Here is a 17,773-nt window from a genome sequence, read left to right on the forward strand (position 1 = left end):
TAAGACCTCTTAGCAAATAATATTTGCTAAGAGGAGGATTAGGTCAGTTTCTCTCTACTAGAGCACATGAAGAAAACTGACGATTTCAACAATTCTTCCAACTACTTTATACATTTCAAAACGCAGGCCAAGTGGTTTATGTTTTGAAGATAATTCTAGAAAAATAATACATGGGGAGTACCTAAATTATTGTCAAATTCTTCTTACAGCGACTAGGTTTTTTGGTGTTTCAAGATAACTTATGCTTATTGGCATGAGTGCATAAAGACAGAAAGCAAAAATCTATTAAAAATGATCATAAGAGCATTTTTGCTTTTTATTAAGAAAAGCTCTGATTTACTAATATTCTGTTTTAGGAAATGCACTGAGATTATTCATTTTGACCAAGAAAAGAAATCATTCTTTCCATTTGCTTAGAATATTCACAGAAATAACAACCCAATATTTTTTCAAGTGATGTACTGTAGATTGATTAATGTGTTTATATATTGCAAAGGGATATTCTAATTTCAAGAGGTATTTTTTGATGGTTTAGTTAAAAGCAAACCACGGGGCTAGAGATACAAATCCACACTCTTACAGAAATGGGAATTATATATTTTGTTCCATCAACATGTCTTCTTTACATTATTCAGCACAAAGCTTTGTGAAATAAGAACCATGGGAATATAAGAAGATAAAGGAAAAAAGGTACAAATAACAGCTTCATAAACTGAGAAATGTACATAAATAAATCATGTATATGTGGGCAGTTTGCTTAGCTGGCAAGAAACAAAATATGGAAAATCTGCTTGTTAAACAATAACTACAGAGTGTGCTTTTATGATGTTTTTCGCCACAGTAATTCATATTAGAGATAGAAGCAGTTGCATGTTAAATAAAATCATTGAGCATTGCTCCCTGAGCATTGCAAAGAGCTGACTTATGTTGTTTTTAGATGCCTCCCATTACAAAGTAAATATTCCTTTCGATGCAACGCATTTCGGAGACTCTAATAAAGACAAACGGTAAATAAAGTCACAAGGCGATTTCAGACATTTTTATTAGGAGATTGTTGAAAAGAAAAAGGAAATTAAATACAATAACAGTAAACGTGGTTCTCACATTGAAACCAGGCTCAAATAACTAGGCTACCATAGAAAAATTTCCAATTCTTGCATTATGATGTAAAAACAGATTTTTGTACAGATTTTGTACAACAAAATTCGTAATAACCTTTTATCATTTTTAGAAAACTTTAAATATATAGATAAAAATAGACAATTTTCATAGGTCCTACATGAAGATGAGTATGTTCTGTTCCAAGGGCTTGCATAGAGCGCAAATATGGTTATAATATAGAACAACTAGACGTTAATATTTGTAAGATTAAAAAAGCATGGAAACCATAAAATGGACACGATTTTACTTGCTTACACCAAAACACAAGTTTCTAAACAAACCTGTTTAACTAAAAAGGGGAAAATTAAGTTACAAACTTACATTAACATTGTGTGAATTGTATTATTTACAACGGGTTAATAAGAGTCTCAACATACAGCGGACAGCATTTTTCTTCAGTTCTAATATTTTCTTTCTGTTGAACCAAACACTAAAGCATTCTCAGAGGTCTTTCATGTATGCATTTCAAAATGATGAGCCCCACTTAACAGGTGACTCTATACCAGGAGCAGAGCAGAGACCAACTCTGCTGCCTATGTAAATGGTAAGCTTTAAAAAACTCTGTTAATGTATGACTCCAAATCTTGACACAAGTCCATCCAATTTTAAGTGTTGTAACTTTTGAAAGACTGTATGTAGGGAAAAACAAACAAAATATACCTGTAAGTAGGAAAAGACTCTCTTTTCCTCAAACAACAAAACATGGTCATGGAAGAATTATGCTCAGCAAACCAAGTTTCTATAAAGCAGTTACTAATAATATTTTAAATTAAAATATCACTCCCTTTTAAAGCAAGCTAAAAGAAGGACTGTACATATAACCCTTTGTTGTATTAAAAATGGACTTAACCAGTTAATAGCAAGTTACAGCCAAGAATTAGTTACGTTTCAGAACTGCAAGGAAGACCTAAAAAGTCCAGGAGCTTAGTGACACAGTATCCATAATGGGATAGTTTTTCTTAAGCAAATAATGATTACCCAATCAGAACTATCTTTATACATTGAAACTAGCTTCTTTAGACTTATTACTTTGTTGCTTTATGGGAATAAAAATGTTATTTTATAAAATTTTAGAATGGCAGAGACAATCATAAAATGTACAGCAACGGCACTGATTCCTGTAAGTCTTTAAAAGTGTCGCTCCTATTGTGTAAAAACAAAGGGAACTTCAGCGTGTAATAGCACTGTTTGCAGCTTTACTTCCAGTTATATGCACAAATATGAAAACACATACTGTAACTTTCAAAAAGACAGTAAAAAATAACACATAGCCACCCTACCCTCTGAACAGGGTGGGAAGCACGGTACAGCTTCACTTCATCACTCGGGGCTACGTGGTATTGGACCAATACACCAAGGGCTTGGTAAGTTTTGTTTTTCAGCAACATTAACATATTATGACATTAACATATAAAAATATCTCTGGTGTTTTGATTTACTGGTCAGTCACAATTCCTCCTCTGTAGTGCAGTGTGGGACACTCACTAGGGATCAATATACAAATAAAAGTGACTGACACAGAGTTCTGATGTCACCAGATTCATAAGATCTCATTCATTAATACTGTGACTCCAGACAAATATTTACATGCCTGCATGCGTTAAAACCAGAAAGACATCTTTCTGACCCACAGGGTGACAAAACATATTTTCTAAAATTTTCATTGCCTAAACGCTAGTATACTACTGCATACATAATACCTTCCTGTGAGTTTTATGTTTATATACTGTACATGTGACCAACAGTGTGAGTAAGAAGCAACGTTATTTGTAATCCTATATACCACTACCAGTTTGGAATGAAAACATGTTATATTTATATATATATTTATATATTTTTTATCTTTAAGAAAAAGAGACCATCAGGGAAACCTTTTGGCTTATATTCAATGCTTCTGTTTCAGATATGCAAAATGTAATTCCATTGAGTTGTTAACACACATTTGTTGGTCTTTCAGAAAGTATATGAAAAAAGTCTTCAGAAGAAAATCCACAATTACAGAGTTTAAAATCGAACGTAACAGAATACTTTCACTTCTCTCATTCCCCTCCAGCATCCTCGATGCCCCCTACAGGGTCATCCCATATATTCCTACTGGTTTCTGTGAGACACAGGTCTATAAGTCTGGGTGACATTGCAACAGTCTGTTGATGCGTTCAGTTACAGAATTTTCAGAAGAGGAGAAATGGTTCATTCCATTAAGAACAAAAAGAAAACAAATCAATGCTAGGTGTTCTTAAGACCCATCGTTATCTCTGTCTACACGTGTCCAGCAGCACAGCTGAGTTATTAACTGTGGGAAGGTTGAGATGTGTAGATTTATAAACATTCTCAGTCTCCGGGATGAACCACAGGTGGAAAAGCAATGGCGGAAACTTTTCTGCTTTATGTTAAAGAGCCTTAACACACAAAATAGAAGTTCCTTTATATGGACTTATTTTTGTTTGTTTTCCTGAACTTTCCAGCAACGAATGTCTGATTCCAGAGTTCTGTATGAAAGGATGGATTTCTTCAATAGGAAAGATTCAGTACATGACGGTAGTTTTCAAATACAGTCTTCCATCTAAAACAAACGATAAAAATAATTAATGACATGGCACTTTAGGAACAAATGTGGATATAAGAAATGCAAAATTAGGTGTGAAATTCTGGCTTTTATCTTCCTTTCACTTGCTTAGGACGTAACAGTTTTCACATATTCTCAAAATTAATTTCATAATTACATGAGTTCATAGGATCCAGCAGGGCACAGACGTCTTAGTTCTCATAAATATATATTTGCTACAATGATATCAGTTCCAGACCACTCAGGAAATAGATAAGAGTTTGTGTGTATGTGCATTGCTGATATGCAAAGCTAGTGACTTTCTGTTGAATGACAATTACTTCCACCAAGATTGCAGAACCAAATTTTCTGGGAATGCACTCAGGTGTATCTCCATCACGAAAGCCGACTCCCTCTCACCCTCCAGCAGTGTTGCTGAATATTCTAGGTGACGTGGCCATTGTCTGCTTGTGCTGCTGCTTATTTGAAGACCACCACTGCTATTTTAACGTCGCCAAGAGAGCAGAGCTTTTCATCACTGCCCTGAGATAAACTCAACAAATAAACATTAATTTAGAAGTATACTACCAAGCTTAAGGCATGGTTTTGTGGGATGTGAAAAGTAATGAAAGCTTGGACATACTGTATGAACTATTTGAATGATACAGAAATAAGAAACGGGAAATTAATTTTCCAATACAAAACACACACAAAACCTGAGTCCATTTTTTGGATATGTTACACTCTAATCTGTCCCCTCTGTGTTTAACCTAACCTTCAGATGTATATAAAATATGACAGAATTTCAAGTATTCCCAGCTACAAGAGAGGGTACAATGTTTGGAAAAATCATTTTCAAAATTTGAAAAATAAATATCAGTGTAGACATGTGAAAAGTGTCCAATTTTCAGGAAATAGAAACAGCCCTAAAAATTGATTGTGAATCTCCAAACTGGTAAGTCTCATGGAAAAAAAAAAAAAACAGCCATGTCACTGTTCTGGCCAATATTAGAAGCAGAAAGATTTATTAAAGTGCTTGTCTTAAATGTTTTGAGATGACAAATGTTAAACTTCCTAGAATACTTAAAACATTTGTTTATTATATGTATGTGTGTGTGCATGTGGGTTTGTGTGTACAGTCTTCCATGCATCTGTATATGTGGTGGGGGGGGGCTGTCAGTGGACAAAATGGCAGCATCAGGTTTCTCCTTTATCATCCGTGTTTAGGGAAATGAGTTCAGATCATCAGGCAAGTGCCCTTAAACACTGAGTCATCTCACCAATCCATACGTTAAACTTTTGAAGAAAAATATGTGCTAAAGGTTATTAGTATATTGCCTGTTTTCACCATATTTTATTCCCATCCCCTGACCAGATAGCCTTCTACAAGTACCACACCCATATTCTTTATATCATCTCTATGTGTTTTTGTGTGCTGTAGTCACAGAAAAAAAATATCTATTCTTGATTCTGAGTAAATTTTACCAAAGTATTATGAGACATAAAATCCAAATCAATAGAAGCTTTCATCTCAAGGAAATCATAACAGTTCTTATTATCAGTAGAACCAACAATTCCCAAGTGCATATTGTGCTAAAGATACATTAAAGTTTATTAATTAAAGTTTATTAAGTGAGCCGACTGGAGAGGACAGAAGTCATGGGCGTTGTACCAACAGTCAGGGACTTTGCATAGGACCAACCTAGGCCCTCTGCATGTGGGTGACAATTGTGTAGCTTAGTCTTCAGCAAGGCTCTGAACAGTGAGAGCAGGACCTCTCCCTGGTGCTTAACTGGCTTGTGGTAAACTGTTCATCGCACCAGTTTCCCCGGCCCTGACTCACCTTAATGTCAGGAGCTCGGTCATACCTCAACTTATTGAGCCATGCTTTCTGCAAGCCCATGGGAAACCCCTTTCTTACTGAATGGAGATGGAGGAGAAGGTGAGGGGATGGGAGGGGAAGAGAGAATGGAATCTGGGTGATATGTAAAATAAATGAAAAAAGTTATTTCAATTTTATGAAAGCAAAAATAACAAAGGTTATCAAGTCTGGAGATGGAAGAGAGAGTAGGATAGCAGGGAGGGTTAGTTAGCAAAACTGACATTAATGGCCATATGGGAAAATAATCTCTCTCTCTCTCTCTCTCTCTCTCTCTCTCTCTCTCTCTCCCTCTCTCTCCTTCACATAGAGAGAGAGGGGGGAGAGAGAGAGGAAGAGAAAGAGAGAGAGAGAGAGAGAGAGAGAGAGAGAGAGAGAGAGAGAGATTTTAATTTTCCTACAGGAGAGATAATGTTTCTCTTAGAAGTCAGGAGTAGACAAGTTAAAATTCCAATGTCATATCTGGGAACTTCCTCTTGTTCTGTTGGTTGAGGTTGTCTCATGGTAAGACCCTATTGTTTCACACACCCCATGCTTCACAAACTGCATGGCAAAATTAAGTTGACCCTGATCAGAAACCTTCCTTCATAATACTGGCAGGTCAATGCAGGAAGCTGGGGGAATTGAAGTTGTCATGACCTGCGTGACAAAATATTCCATGAATGTAACAACAGAGGCACAATTGTTTGGGGCTTAACAACTGCTTTCTGATTTGATTTAGAAACTCTTCCACAGGAGGAAGTGCATCTTTGACAATGTAAACTGACCAAGAACTCATGGCTTGTCGGCCCTGAGAATAAACTTAACTACTATTTTGTCAAATGGACATCACATCAAACTGTCCTCTATACTCATTCTTCTAGACCCAGAGATTAGTGATGTTCTCAGATTTCATCAAAATTACTTGCCAAAATGGTCAGTGTTTAATACCAAACACACAACTAGGGAAAGTGCTGATAATATGTGTCTGTGACACTTACTTCCACTTGTACCTCTACAAGGACCATTTGGACAATCAAATAGAACAATTTTAAAAGCCAAGTGTGAGTGGAGGACCAAATTGTCTTCTTAACATAAAAGCACCACTCGGCTAACAAACTCACAGCAGCTGTGATTGGCTGTTCAAGATCTACAAAAGATCTAGCACAGAGTCAGGAGAGCATCAAAAGTCTCCCATCCCACTGGGAGATACTGAGAGTTAAAGACTTCTGGGGGAAGGAGACGAAGTTTTTATTATTTTTTTTTATAACACCAGGTAGGCAGCCTATGCTCTAGTGTATGACCCCACACCCATGATAATATTAACACAAATAGGACTCGGTGTGTTATTTTATAAATTTGGAAGATAGGAATTTGGGAGTCATTTGGGGATCTGGGGTGGACTTAGGTTGAGTTAGAGGAGGGGAGAGAGAGTATAAGAAAAATACATTGTATGGACAAAATGAAATTCTAAAGAATTGATAAATGTATTAAGTCTCTACTTCCCTGTATCTCAAAAACAAAGTATTCTTACTGTTTTGCCTAAATAAGGATCAGATGCTTGAGGAAGCTAGAGCCTCAGACATTCGCACAGGAAAACAAACGGTAGTGCCGTGAACTGGAATACAAAGTCTGTGTTTACTCCATTGTGCATCGTTTCCTTAACTAAATATTGGAATAAATACAGAGTATCCGACGTGCACTCACTGTTCTTGTCTCACCCTGCTACTCTGCTCCAAGGGCAGGGCCTTTCATTTAGTCTGCACAGCTGGTAATCAAAACTGGAGTTCTCAGATTCTTGTTGGAAATTTTAAAAAGCCCCGGTTTTCCTTTGACACGAGGAATATTTGCTTTTGTACAGGAGGTTGATATGACAGGAAAAATCATCAGGCTAAACTTTGTGCATGGGAGTACTTAATTAAAAAGTCTGTTCTAATTAAAAGCTTTTGGGAGTAGGGATTGAGCGAAACTATTTAAATTACAAATTCCTAATAGTTTCAAAGTTCATTGTGATTTGATACTTCCAGCCATAATTTGGTACACGATAGTGTCTTGATCACTGAATAGTTCATCACAGGTGTGAAGTTTTGTATGCTGCTTATTATGATGCAGATTTAGATCCATAGATAGCAAGATGAAGAAATGTTTTAAATATCATCACAGAACATGAGCTTAATTAAGGTCTTCTTTCATTTTTTTTGTTCTGAAATTGAACTCAGAGCCTTGCAAAACCAGTCAAGCTTTCCAACAATCTTACATTAAATACACATTCAGTATGATCTGATAGTTTAATATTAATGTCGAAAATTATACAATTAGACTCAAGTTTATGGGTTTTATAGAATATTTACTTTAATGAAAAAGACAAGAGAAATGGGGAATATATCATAAAAATTCTACCTTTGTCTTCAGCTCACAAAGTAAGTTTAACTTTTGGGCTTCAAGTTTTGTCCTGTACTTTTGTTTGAAGTTATTGAAAATGTCTAATGGAAAGAAACTCTTATTCCACATGTAAAAAGTATATATTGAATAAAAGTACATTTTATAAAGTAAGTGAGGTAGGATTCTATTAGCCACATTACTTGACATAATTTTATAAGAAGATAACATGCAAATGACAACTATTTCAAACTGCCTTATAAAGTTTTACCAAGAGTATCATTCCCCACTGGGTGGATATCAGTACAAGGAGAAAATGCTGTTGCAAATTTCACACAATGTAGGGATGGATGTATATCTTAGTTTTGAATAGAAATCCCTGACAAGTATCTACAAGGAATTCTTACCTATGTTTTGCATAAAGGTTTTTAAAACTGTACATCCTATGAGGAAGGAAATTTATTAAAAGCAGTACCTATTTATTCAAAACCCACATTCTGACACCTGTAGTCTAATGAGGGTTGCAGTTTCTACAAAACTGTTGTATGCACACACTCTTTACTACTGTAGAGTGGAGAAGAATATTAACATGGGAGAAAGTAAACATGTAAAATCCTATATCTAGAAGGCTTAATATTTGCCTAAAGAATATGAGGTTAATATATAATATGTTAGCGTGAGCCTTGTCTCAACATAATGTCTTAATCATGTGAAGCAAAGGAAATCAAAACAAGCGATGAAAACAAATGTTAATGATTCATGTGATATTTGATAAGACAGCGAAAGGAAGTCAAAATAAAAGCAAACAAACAGGAACAGATGGGAAGGATCTTTGTCAAGACATAACCCTTCTTCTAAAACCCCCAAAGGAAGAGGCTAATTAAAGAAAATATTGTTTCTTGTTTTTTTCATAATTTTATATTTAGAGTAAGAACATTCTGCTACTGCTAAAGCAAAGAAGCAGAGACACAAAGTCTGCATTGAACATGAGAAATATTTTAAGAGAGACCGATGTTCAGCACAAAGTAGTTTATAGGAGGATCATGAGTAAACATAATTTCTTCTCATGAAATGCAGATAACAACAATGAAAGCGATTTCCAGATGTTTGAATACTAATATATCTGAGGTTATGTTCCAATATAATTAAAAAGTAAAATCTGAAAAATGTTGCTGCCATTTTTTAAGTTTTAATTTAAGGTTATAGCCAAAAAATCAGAAGCTCATAGAATTGGATCACTTTTGAGGAGAACTAATCCTAAATCTTGTTGATATGCTTTTTCACGTGAGCAGGTGGTGCTATTCTAGTGACAGGGGATAGACAGACGCTCACAGGTAGCACATTATGTCTGTGTAATTTCAATAAACTGGTATAAGAAGTAGATAAAGCATTATCTAAGAGAATAATATGGTACACCTAGTTGAAATAAAAATAAATTGCATGTTTTATTACTAAGCCAGGTTGAAATAATACATGAGAAAAAGTACTTTATTATTTATTTTCAGGGAGTTTGGAGCATTAAAGCTAAGGTCTTGCACAATTCATCTGTTTGTCTACCCAACAGGAAACAGCCAGTTCTACTTTCCACACTAAAAAGCTCCTCCAGTGCACTCTACCATTGTGCTAACCCCTAGAATCTCAAATGTAACTCTTGATAGCGGTCAAGAATGAAGATAAAAATTACCATCAAGAAAAGTATTCAAATAGTTTTTAGTTCTCTTCCAATAAGAAAACACAAGGGTGGCAGACACAGACTAGGTTAGAGAAGGCTATTAAAAGCTGAAGTTCATAGGCTGATAAGAAAATGACCTTTAAACAAAGACAGTAAAGGGGAAATTGTCATTGCTATAAAGGGACTCAACATAAGCATAAATAGCAAGGAGAAATTAAAATTTTGACAGTTTGATCCTCTAAAGTGGGATGAGTCAGACTTAGGAAACCTCATGGGGCAGGTTGATCTGATGCTAACATCCTTTCTAATTGAGAAACTAAACAGGTACATTGGCAACAAATGCTGAACTGGAAGATGTGTGGAGAAGAAATTTTAATGTCTGCACATGAAGATGTTAGACGTAGAAAACTTGAAATTATTTACTCAACTCTATCCAGGGCAACATATATTTCCATTACACTCAGACTAAGTCCCAGTTCCACCTAAAGTCAACTCGTCTTTGAGAAGAAGCTCTGTGCCTGAACTGCATTCTCAGGCCTGTTTACACTCTCTGTGCACTAATAGGAATTTACTTCCAAAGGAAAGATAATCCTACCTTATTAAACATGAAGAGTAGCTTATGAAATAGAGAAGAATCTCTCTGTAGTTCTATGTAATCATAAATGTTCTAAGAGCCATATTACCAAAACCAAGCACAAATAATAATGATAATAATAAAGTAACAAAATTCTCTCTTTGTATGTTCAGATGAGTCAATTCTACATTTGATGTTTACTATTAAGAAGACTCTGAAAAAGTATTGTAGTATGAATGATTAGCCTGTACTCACAGAGACCAGATTTCCAATCCATATAAAGCTCCATTAGAAACTAAGTATTATTATAACTACAATCATAGGATTCAAACTGCTTTTGCTCTTAAACATCTTCACTGCATTAATTAATGCAATGCTTAAAATTACTGAATGTCTGGTTGGAATCTAATTAAGGCAGATAAAATGCATTAAGATCATATATATTTCTATTACCTCAGTCATTGCTTGCCACCCGAAACAAAATAAAGAAAGATCAGCACTGTTTATATGTGGAGGTCACACCCCAAAAGAATATAATTTCACATGTTCTTTTGTGTTCATCGTGACTAAGAGATAAAGATTTGAATTTAATGATGAAGAAGCATCAAATTCAAAACAAGAAACATTCTAGTAAAAATGGGCCATATTATCCACAACTGTCCATGGCATATGTTAATTATTTAGGCTAAGAAACTGTTCAAGATTAAAAAGACTGAAGATAATCTCTGCCTCTGTTTTCATCAGTTGCTGGATGAAGGTTCTATGGTGATATTTAAGAAATTCATCAATGTGACTACAGGGTGACTCACGATCAGGTCCCCTCTCCTCTATTGCTTAGGATCTTAGCTGGGGTTATTTTTATGGATTCCTGATAATTTCTCTAGAGCCAGGTTTCTTGCTAACCCTATAATGACTATTCAATCAAGATATCTCTTTCCTTGCTCTCATCTCTGTCCTTCCTCCTTCTTGACTATCCCATTTTCTCAAGTTCTCCTTACCTCTCCCCTTCTCCCCTCCTCTTCCCCTTATACCCTTCTTTCTCCCCCATCCCATGCTTTCAATTTTGACAGGTGATCTTGTCTGTTTTGACTTTCCAGGTGGATTTATATATGTTTTTTTAGGGTTCACCTTATTACTTAGGGTCTCTAGGATCATGAACTATAGGCTCAATGTCCTCTGTTTTTGGTTAGTATCCACTTATGAGTGAGTACATACCATATACATACCATATTCATCTTTTTGGCTCTGGGTTACTTCACTCAGGATAGTGTTTTCTAATTCCATCCATTTGCATACAAAATTCAAGATGTTATTTCATATGTCTTTTACATCTGAATAGTACTCTAATGTGTAAATGTGCCACATTTTCTTTATCCATTCTTCTGCATGGGAGCATTGAACTGAGCTTCCAAAGTCCAGTTGAAGAGTGGGAGGAATGAGAATATGAGCAAAGAGGTCAAGACCATGACAGGTACACCCACTGAAACAGTCTACCTGAGCTACTAAAAACTGACAAATTCCAGCCAGACAGGGAAGGAACAAGCAAACGACCAAACTAGTTCCTTCGATTGTTGTTGACTTTATCATGGCAGGGGCAGACTGAAGGGCCACTGGTAATGGCACCAAGATTTATCCCTACTGCATGTACTGGCTTTTTTGGAACCCATTCTCTTTGGATAGACACCTTTCTCAACCTAGATATAGTAGGGAGGGTTTTGGTCCTTCCCCAAAGCAATGTACCTTACCCACACTGAGGATTGTATGGGGGTGGGGCAGAAGGGTTTATTGAAGGAATGGGAGGAGGGGAGGGAGTGGGAAATTGGATTGATATGTAAAATGAAAAAAATAGTTTGCTTTTTTTCCTTTTTCTTTCTTTCTTTTTTAAATAAAAGACTGAAGAGAAATAGCAACCTACTATAAGATGTGACCCTATTTGGGATTTCTCAACATAGGAATGAAATGAAATAAAGAACATTATTGAGTCAAACGACAAAGGTAGGATTTGGATGTCAGATAAAGGTATTGTGTCAATGTAATCTATACAACCTGAAAAGTAGACTGTATTTGAATATAAACATCCTACTGGAAAATAACACTCCCTGAAATCACAAGGGACAAGTTTTCCAAGCAAAAAAACCAAAAAACAAAAAACCCCCAAAAACCTATAAGATATGTCTTACTTTCAAATCATTCAACATTATCAGATTAAAAATGATAAAACACAGATATTTAAAATGTTAATAATGCATGAAACATGAAAGTTTGTACATGGAAATTTTCACAAGGCTTTAACATTCATTTGTAAGTTTAGATTTATAAGAGAAGTTTTTATTTGTTTAAAAATTTATTTGTAACTGATATAGAAAACATTGTTAGGATCATAGATAAAGTTCTGCACACATATTACCTACTGTTTTAATTTCAAAATGCCTTAAACAGATTACGTATATGTATCCTCCAAAATTTTATCCATTATTTATAGTGAAAGTCAAATTCCCAGACTAGATTGTTTCACTGAGAAAAAACTACATATCAATAACACCAGCTTGTAATTAGTAACCAGATGAAAATGTAATTTTTCTACTACCACATACAATGTTTCACTTATATGGACAGTTTCTCCATGTTAAATATTTTATCTATTTAGAAATAACATTTCTCGGAAATCCTATTAAGCATTAGATAGAAAATAAATAGTTTGTGATGTTCTTAAAGTGCTCTTTACAGAGACCTGGTTCAGGTGTTAGGGTGTGACATATGCTAGACTCTAGCCTGTTCCATCATGTTGCAATGAACAAATTGTAATTGTAAAGTTTATGAAGTTTGCTTTCCTCTATTATTGCTTCTGTGGTTAGGACTGCATATGCCAATGTGTATTTGTTGTAAAAAAAATCCCCTCTAATTAACTATGTTTGAAATAAATATTTGAGTTCTTTTAAAACCTTTATAACAAACAAAAGAACACCAAAAAAAAAAAAATCAGAAAACAACCTACTTCAAGTTTGTTTCTTCTACAAATAAGGAAAGGTGTATTACTAATAGGTCAGCTTTGATAAAGTATTTGTGTGTGAGAGAACATTCTAATTAAGCACTCATTAGTCAGAAACTAGAACCCATCAGACTGGTTAATGTACCAGCAAGCCAGATTGGGGTATTTTGCACATAGGTTACCTTGTCTTGATTGGAGGTGAGACCTCCCACCTCTAGCAAAGGGAAACACAATGAAATCTCTTATTACTGTCTGCTCTTTCATTCCTCTCTTGGAAAAAAAGATTAAGAAATGGGGTGGGAGATAACAATCTTGCAGGACCCATCTGAGGTAGCATGATAGATGGACAATGCGTGCTTAATTAAAACAAAGCAGAGAAGAAAAGTGGTTCCTTGCTTGCTAAAATAAGATAGCACAGAGAAAGGAAATCGGGACTTTTCAAATACAGTCTTTTTATCTTTTCAGAGCTACGGAAGACAGGCAAATTCCTGTGAATAAATTGTGTTTTCAGAATACATTCATGTGTTATTTCTGGGTTGAGGGGGGCATCACCAAAGGTGGTAATTAGAAGGGCAGTTCCTGTCAGAGCCTTGTTATTTTCTCCTGTTTGTAAGAAAGAAAGAAATCATCGTTTCAAAATGTTTAGCATTTTCTATTTTCTGTACATGTCTAATTTGGTAATTTTCATAAAGGTTATATTTGTTTAAGGAGGTAATTGTGAGGGAACGTGTTCCCAAACCTCTGAATGCTTCTTAACTTATTTACACAGAGCTAAACTAAAATGTTCACCTAGTGCTAAGCTTGAAGAGGGAAAAACAACCTCTAGTGAAAGATTTCTCTACTATACACGATTTTGAGAAAATTGGCATTTCTGAGAGGAACAACATTTCTTCTTGTGTTACCTAATGCATCCCTCAAGTGTTGTTTGACCAGTATGTGGGTGACAACAACCACATACTATAAATGCATTATTAAATAAGGTGGTCCTTTCTGTTATCAACTTGAGAATTTATGGTGGGGGTTCAGTTCAGAGATGTGAAGTTCTAACAGATAGTATATTAGCAAAGAGACTAAGAACCCTGTGCTATAAATATCGTATATAAAGGAAGTACACGAGGATCAATAGAATATTTGAACTGAATGCAAACTGTAGGGTGCAGAGCTTGTGAAGTAAAGTTTACCAGCTAAGGATAAGATGAACATTAGTAACTGACAGGCACATCTGGTTCACACACAATTAGGTATGTTTTTGGATCTATTAAATGTTGCCAATTCTATTCCGATCCAGTAACTTTATTATTCTTCATGTACAGCCTTGCTATTGTCATCCTCCCCAGTAGACAGTCTTACCCCTGACACCTCCTTAACACCCTTATGGTCATCACATTTCCAAAAGTGTAGCTTGTACTTAATGACTTGTTTGCAATGACAAAAGTTTAGAATAAAAAATTGGAGGTCAGTTTCTAGACTTGGTCTATGAAGACTGTGGCATCCATGCTTCTGATGTACACTGTGTCGCTGGGTATTTCTCCTTCTTCAAATTGATAAAGTTATGCTGTCATCTAGAAAACTTCCCTGGAGATTAATCTCATGGGTAAATGGAATCATAACACATCTAGCTAATGGTTAGCAAAGAGCACAGGCTCAAGCTTTGAGAACTCTGGCTGTAAGACATACTTGTAGCACCCAGAGTTCGGTCATGAAGCCTTGGCATAAGCTAAAGAGGCTATAGCATACTCTCATACTTTCCTGTAGCCTCAGAAAGACTGCAATGTAAAAATCTAGATAAACAACCCCCAATTGTTGCATTCTCCTTCTCTTACGAAAACTAAAATTGATGGCCAGGGTTCCAAGAAAGAAAACCCATGCTGTGAGTTATAGTGCTATCAAGATACCTCAGCTCATTTTGTTCTAGAACCGAGCAGCACTGAAATCTCTACTCAAGGACAAAAAGTCACGAAACCAAACTTCATGTCATAATTCCCACTAGAAATTTTCCGGATGAAATTTCATGCTTCACAAAAGAATATTACCTTGATTATGACAAACAAAACTAAATAGAACATTTTGAGGGTTGATAATATAAAATTACCTAAAACAAAAATGTTTATCTTTATATTTTCTAAAAATTTGTTTTTTCCATACAAGTATACATGTGCACATTCATACACTCATACAAACATACATACACACATTTTATTTATTGAATAGAATTAATTTTACTTGCATTTCCTTAGGGTTATTTGATCTGTTAAGAATGAAAATGGGCTTTATGTAAAGATTGATAATATTACCTTGTGATGATGCTTTGCTATTTCTTGGAAATAAAATATTTCAAAGTATTGCTGCCAGACTGATGCTGTCTCAGGACAGTACAAAGTGTATCAGACCACTTTGCATTATAACAGATTGCCAGCCTGTCCCAGGCTGCTGTATAGAATTCTATTGCAAGCTTTATTCTATATTTTCTGAGTACAATTGCAAATGAGTCTTAAGAAAAGCAAGACTGAGTCCCTATATCAAGAGAATATTTTTGTTTTTAAGTGGTATATAGCCATTGGCGATTTTTTAAAATTCATCGTGCTTCTTAAAAACCTAACCTTATCTCAGGAGACCGTGCGGACATCAATTAAATTTATGTATGTTTTAAGGGTTAGCGAACAATGAATAATCAACAAAGAAGCAGCAAAGATGTCTATTAAAATCATTTAAAGGACACTAGATTGAAAAAGAAACAGGCTATTAACTGTACACAGAAGGCTTAGTTCGGTATGGATATTTAACTGGTGTTGAGCTTGGTGATATCTGGTGTCTTATCATTTTGCCATTGTTTATATACTGTGTGTTTTCTAGTGAAACACACTCCATTTTTTTCAAATTAATCTCGGAAATTCAATAAACCGGCCACAAATAATAACAAATGTAAGACACTAAATGCTTTCTCGAGTGGAGGCCACCGAAGAAGTACAAACATACTCTCACAGAAATGTGCACAGCTAATGGGCAGTTTTACTTCTTGGAAATTGTCTGTGACTCTAGGAATGAAGAAATTCAGGAAATACCACTGTACTTCAGACGTTTAATCTAAGGAAGTTCCAATTTGTTTTCAGCACATACTAAAGTGCACTAGGTTGCCCAAATTCTTTACAGTATTAATAAATAAACACAGAACTTTATAAGGAAACATTTAAAGCATCTGATAATAGATGTACATATATTTAGTAAGAAGATAAATACTGATACATGTTGATTTCATGCCCACTCTGAAATTCTGCCCTGGGTCACATTGCAGAGTCTATTATTTTCATTAAAATTAATAACTTGGGGCTGTTGTTACTAATGGTAGTGCCTCATTTTCCTATCACTAGTAATTGTGGTGTGCATAAAATTAACCTATGTCACCAAGTTGATCATTACTTTGTGAACGAAGGAGCGTGAGAGCATAGGAGTCATGAGAACTTCAGGAACTCATTCACCTTATGTCAAAACAACTCTAACCGAAAATTTCATTTTCTTGCCATAGAAACTCTCCCTAAATCTTTTTGGGACCATTTACACTTGTACACAGATTTTCATTAAGATACTCAATAAAAAAGACCATTTTACCTTAAAATCTTTAATACCAAACCTCTACTATAATGAGACAGACCTTGCTTCCATTTCAACAATGTATTTGTGGTTATAAATATATTAAAATGAAACTCTTGCTTAAATCTTGCCTAATTTCCTATCTTCTTGTCCAGCATGCTGTGGCTTTGTGAAGGCTTCAGCACTCATCAGGCACTTTTACAGGTCTAGTTTTTGTTTCATTCTTGACGAGTTCAGGGCTCAGTTGAAAACTTACAAAGCGTTATAGCTTGAAGCTGACATTTGTTGAGTCTGTTACTCATTGCTCTGTGTATTAAGAAGTCTAAACACAATATAGGACTGTTTCTTTTTAGTAACATGTATGATTTGTTTTGGTAATTCAGAACACTGTTGTGAGAGAGTGATTCCTTTAGTTGCCAAGTTTAAAGAATAAGTATGATTTTTATTTTCCTTTCATCAAAATAAGAATGCATTACCCCGTTCAATATCACAAAGAACATCTATGCGTCAGATAGAAAAGCTTACAATAAGAATAAATTATTGCTGCTTTTGTTTATGACTCTATTCAATGCACTTTGATTACTTGAAAGGCCTGATATCTAAGATATTGCCATATAAAGGATATCATGAAAAATACATGTCTCTTAATGCAAGAGTTGAATTGACGGTTTGTCATAGCTCAAATCTGCAGAATCAACTCTTGCAAAATAACTAAGTCAAATATGAATTATCTAACATATGACTATGTATTCTTATCATCTAATATTCTACTTTCATATACATACACTAACAGTGAAAAATTTCTGGTCCCAGGCTTTATTACCTTCACTTTCATGGGCAAAATTCATTCCACCCTTCCAAAGTGCCATGAGAAAATAGTTTGTGTTGTGTTTTCAAAATTGTTAGGTCATTTGTTACAAAGGAGGATGGCGAAAAATGTTGCAAGTGTATTAGTTCATAGGCATTTAAATAATACTCTAAGTGCTGCATTGCTCATGGACTTTTCT

The 17,773-nt window shown here is 35.1% G+C and overlaps 1 protein-coding gene across 2 annotated transcripts in view; it reads right to left on the reverse strand.

The window, feature by feature from the left end:
- Window positions 1–1,024: 1,024 nt before the first annotated feature.
- The window catches only part of Dach1 (dachshund family transcription factor 1), a 375,243-nt gene continuing 358,494 nt past the window's right edge, over window positions 1,025–17,773 (reverse strand). For both annotated transcript variants that reach the window (XM_085698263.2, XM_085698264.2), the window contains one exon: window positions 1,025–3,724. In XM_085698263.2, the coding sequence (XP_085554389.2) occupies window positions 3,687–3,724 (38 nt within the window). In that variant the 3' untranslated portion in view covers window positions 1,025–3,686. The remainder of the gene's footprint in view (window positions 3,725–17,773) is intronic.

This window comes from Myodes glareolus, chromosome 12 (assembly GCF_982192425.1).
Source record: "Myodes glareolus chromosome 12, mMyoGla1.1, whole genome shotgun sequence".
NCBI classification, from domain to species: Eukaryota; Metazoa; Chordata; class Mammalia; order Rodentia; family Cricetidae; genus Myodes; species Myodes glareolus.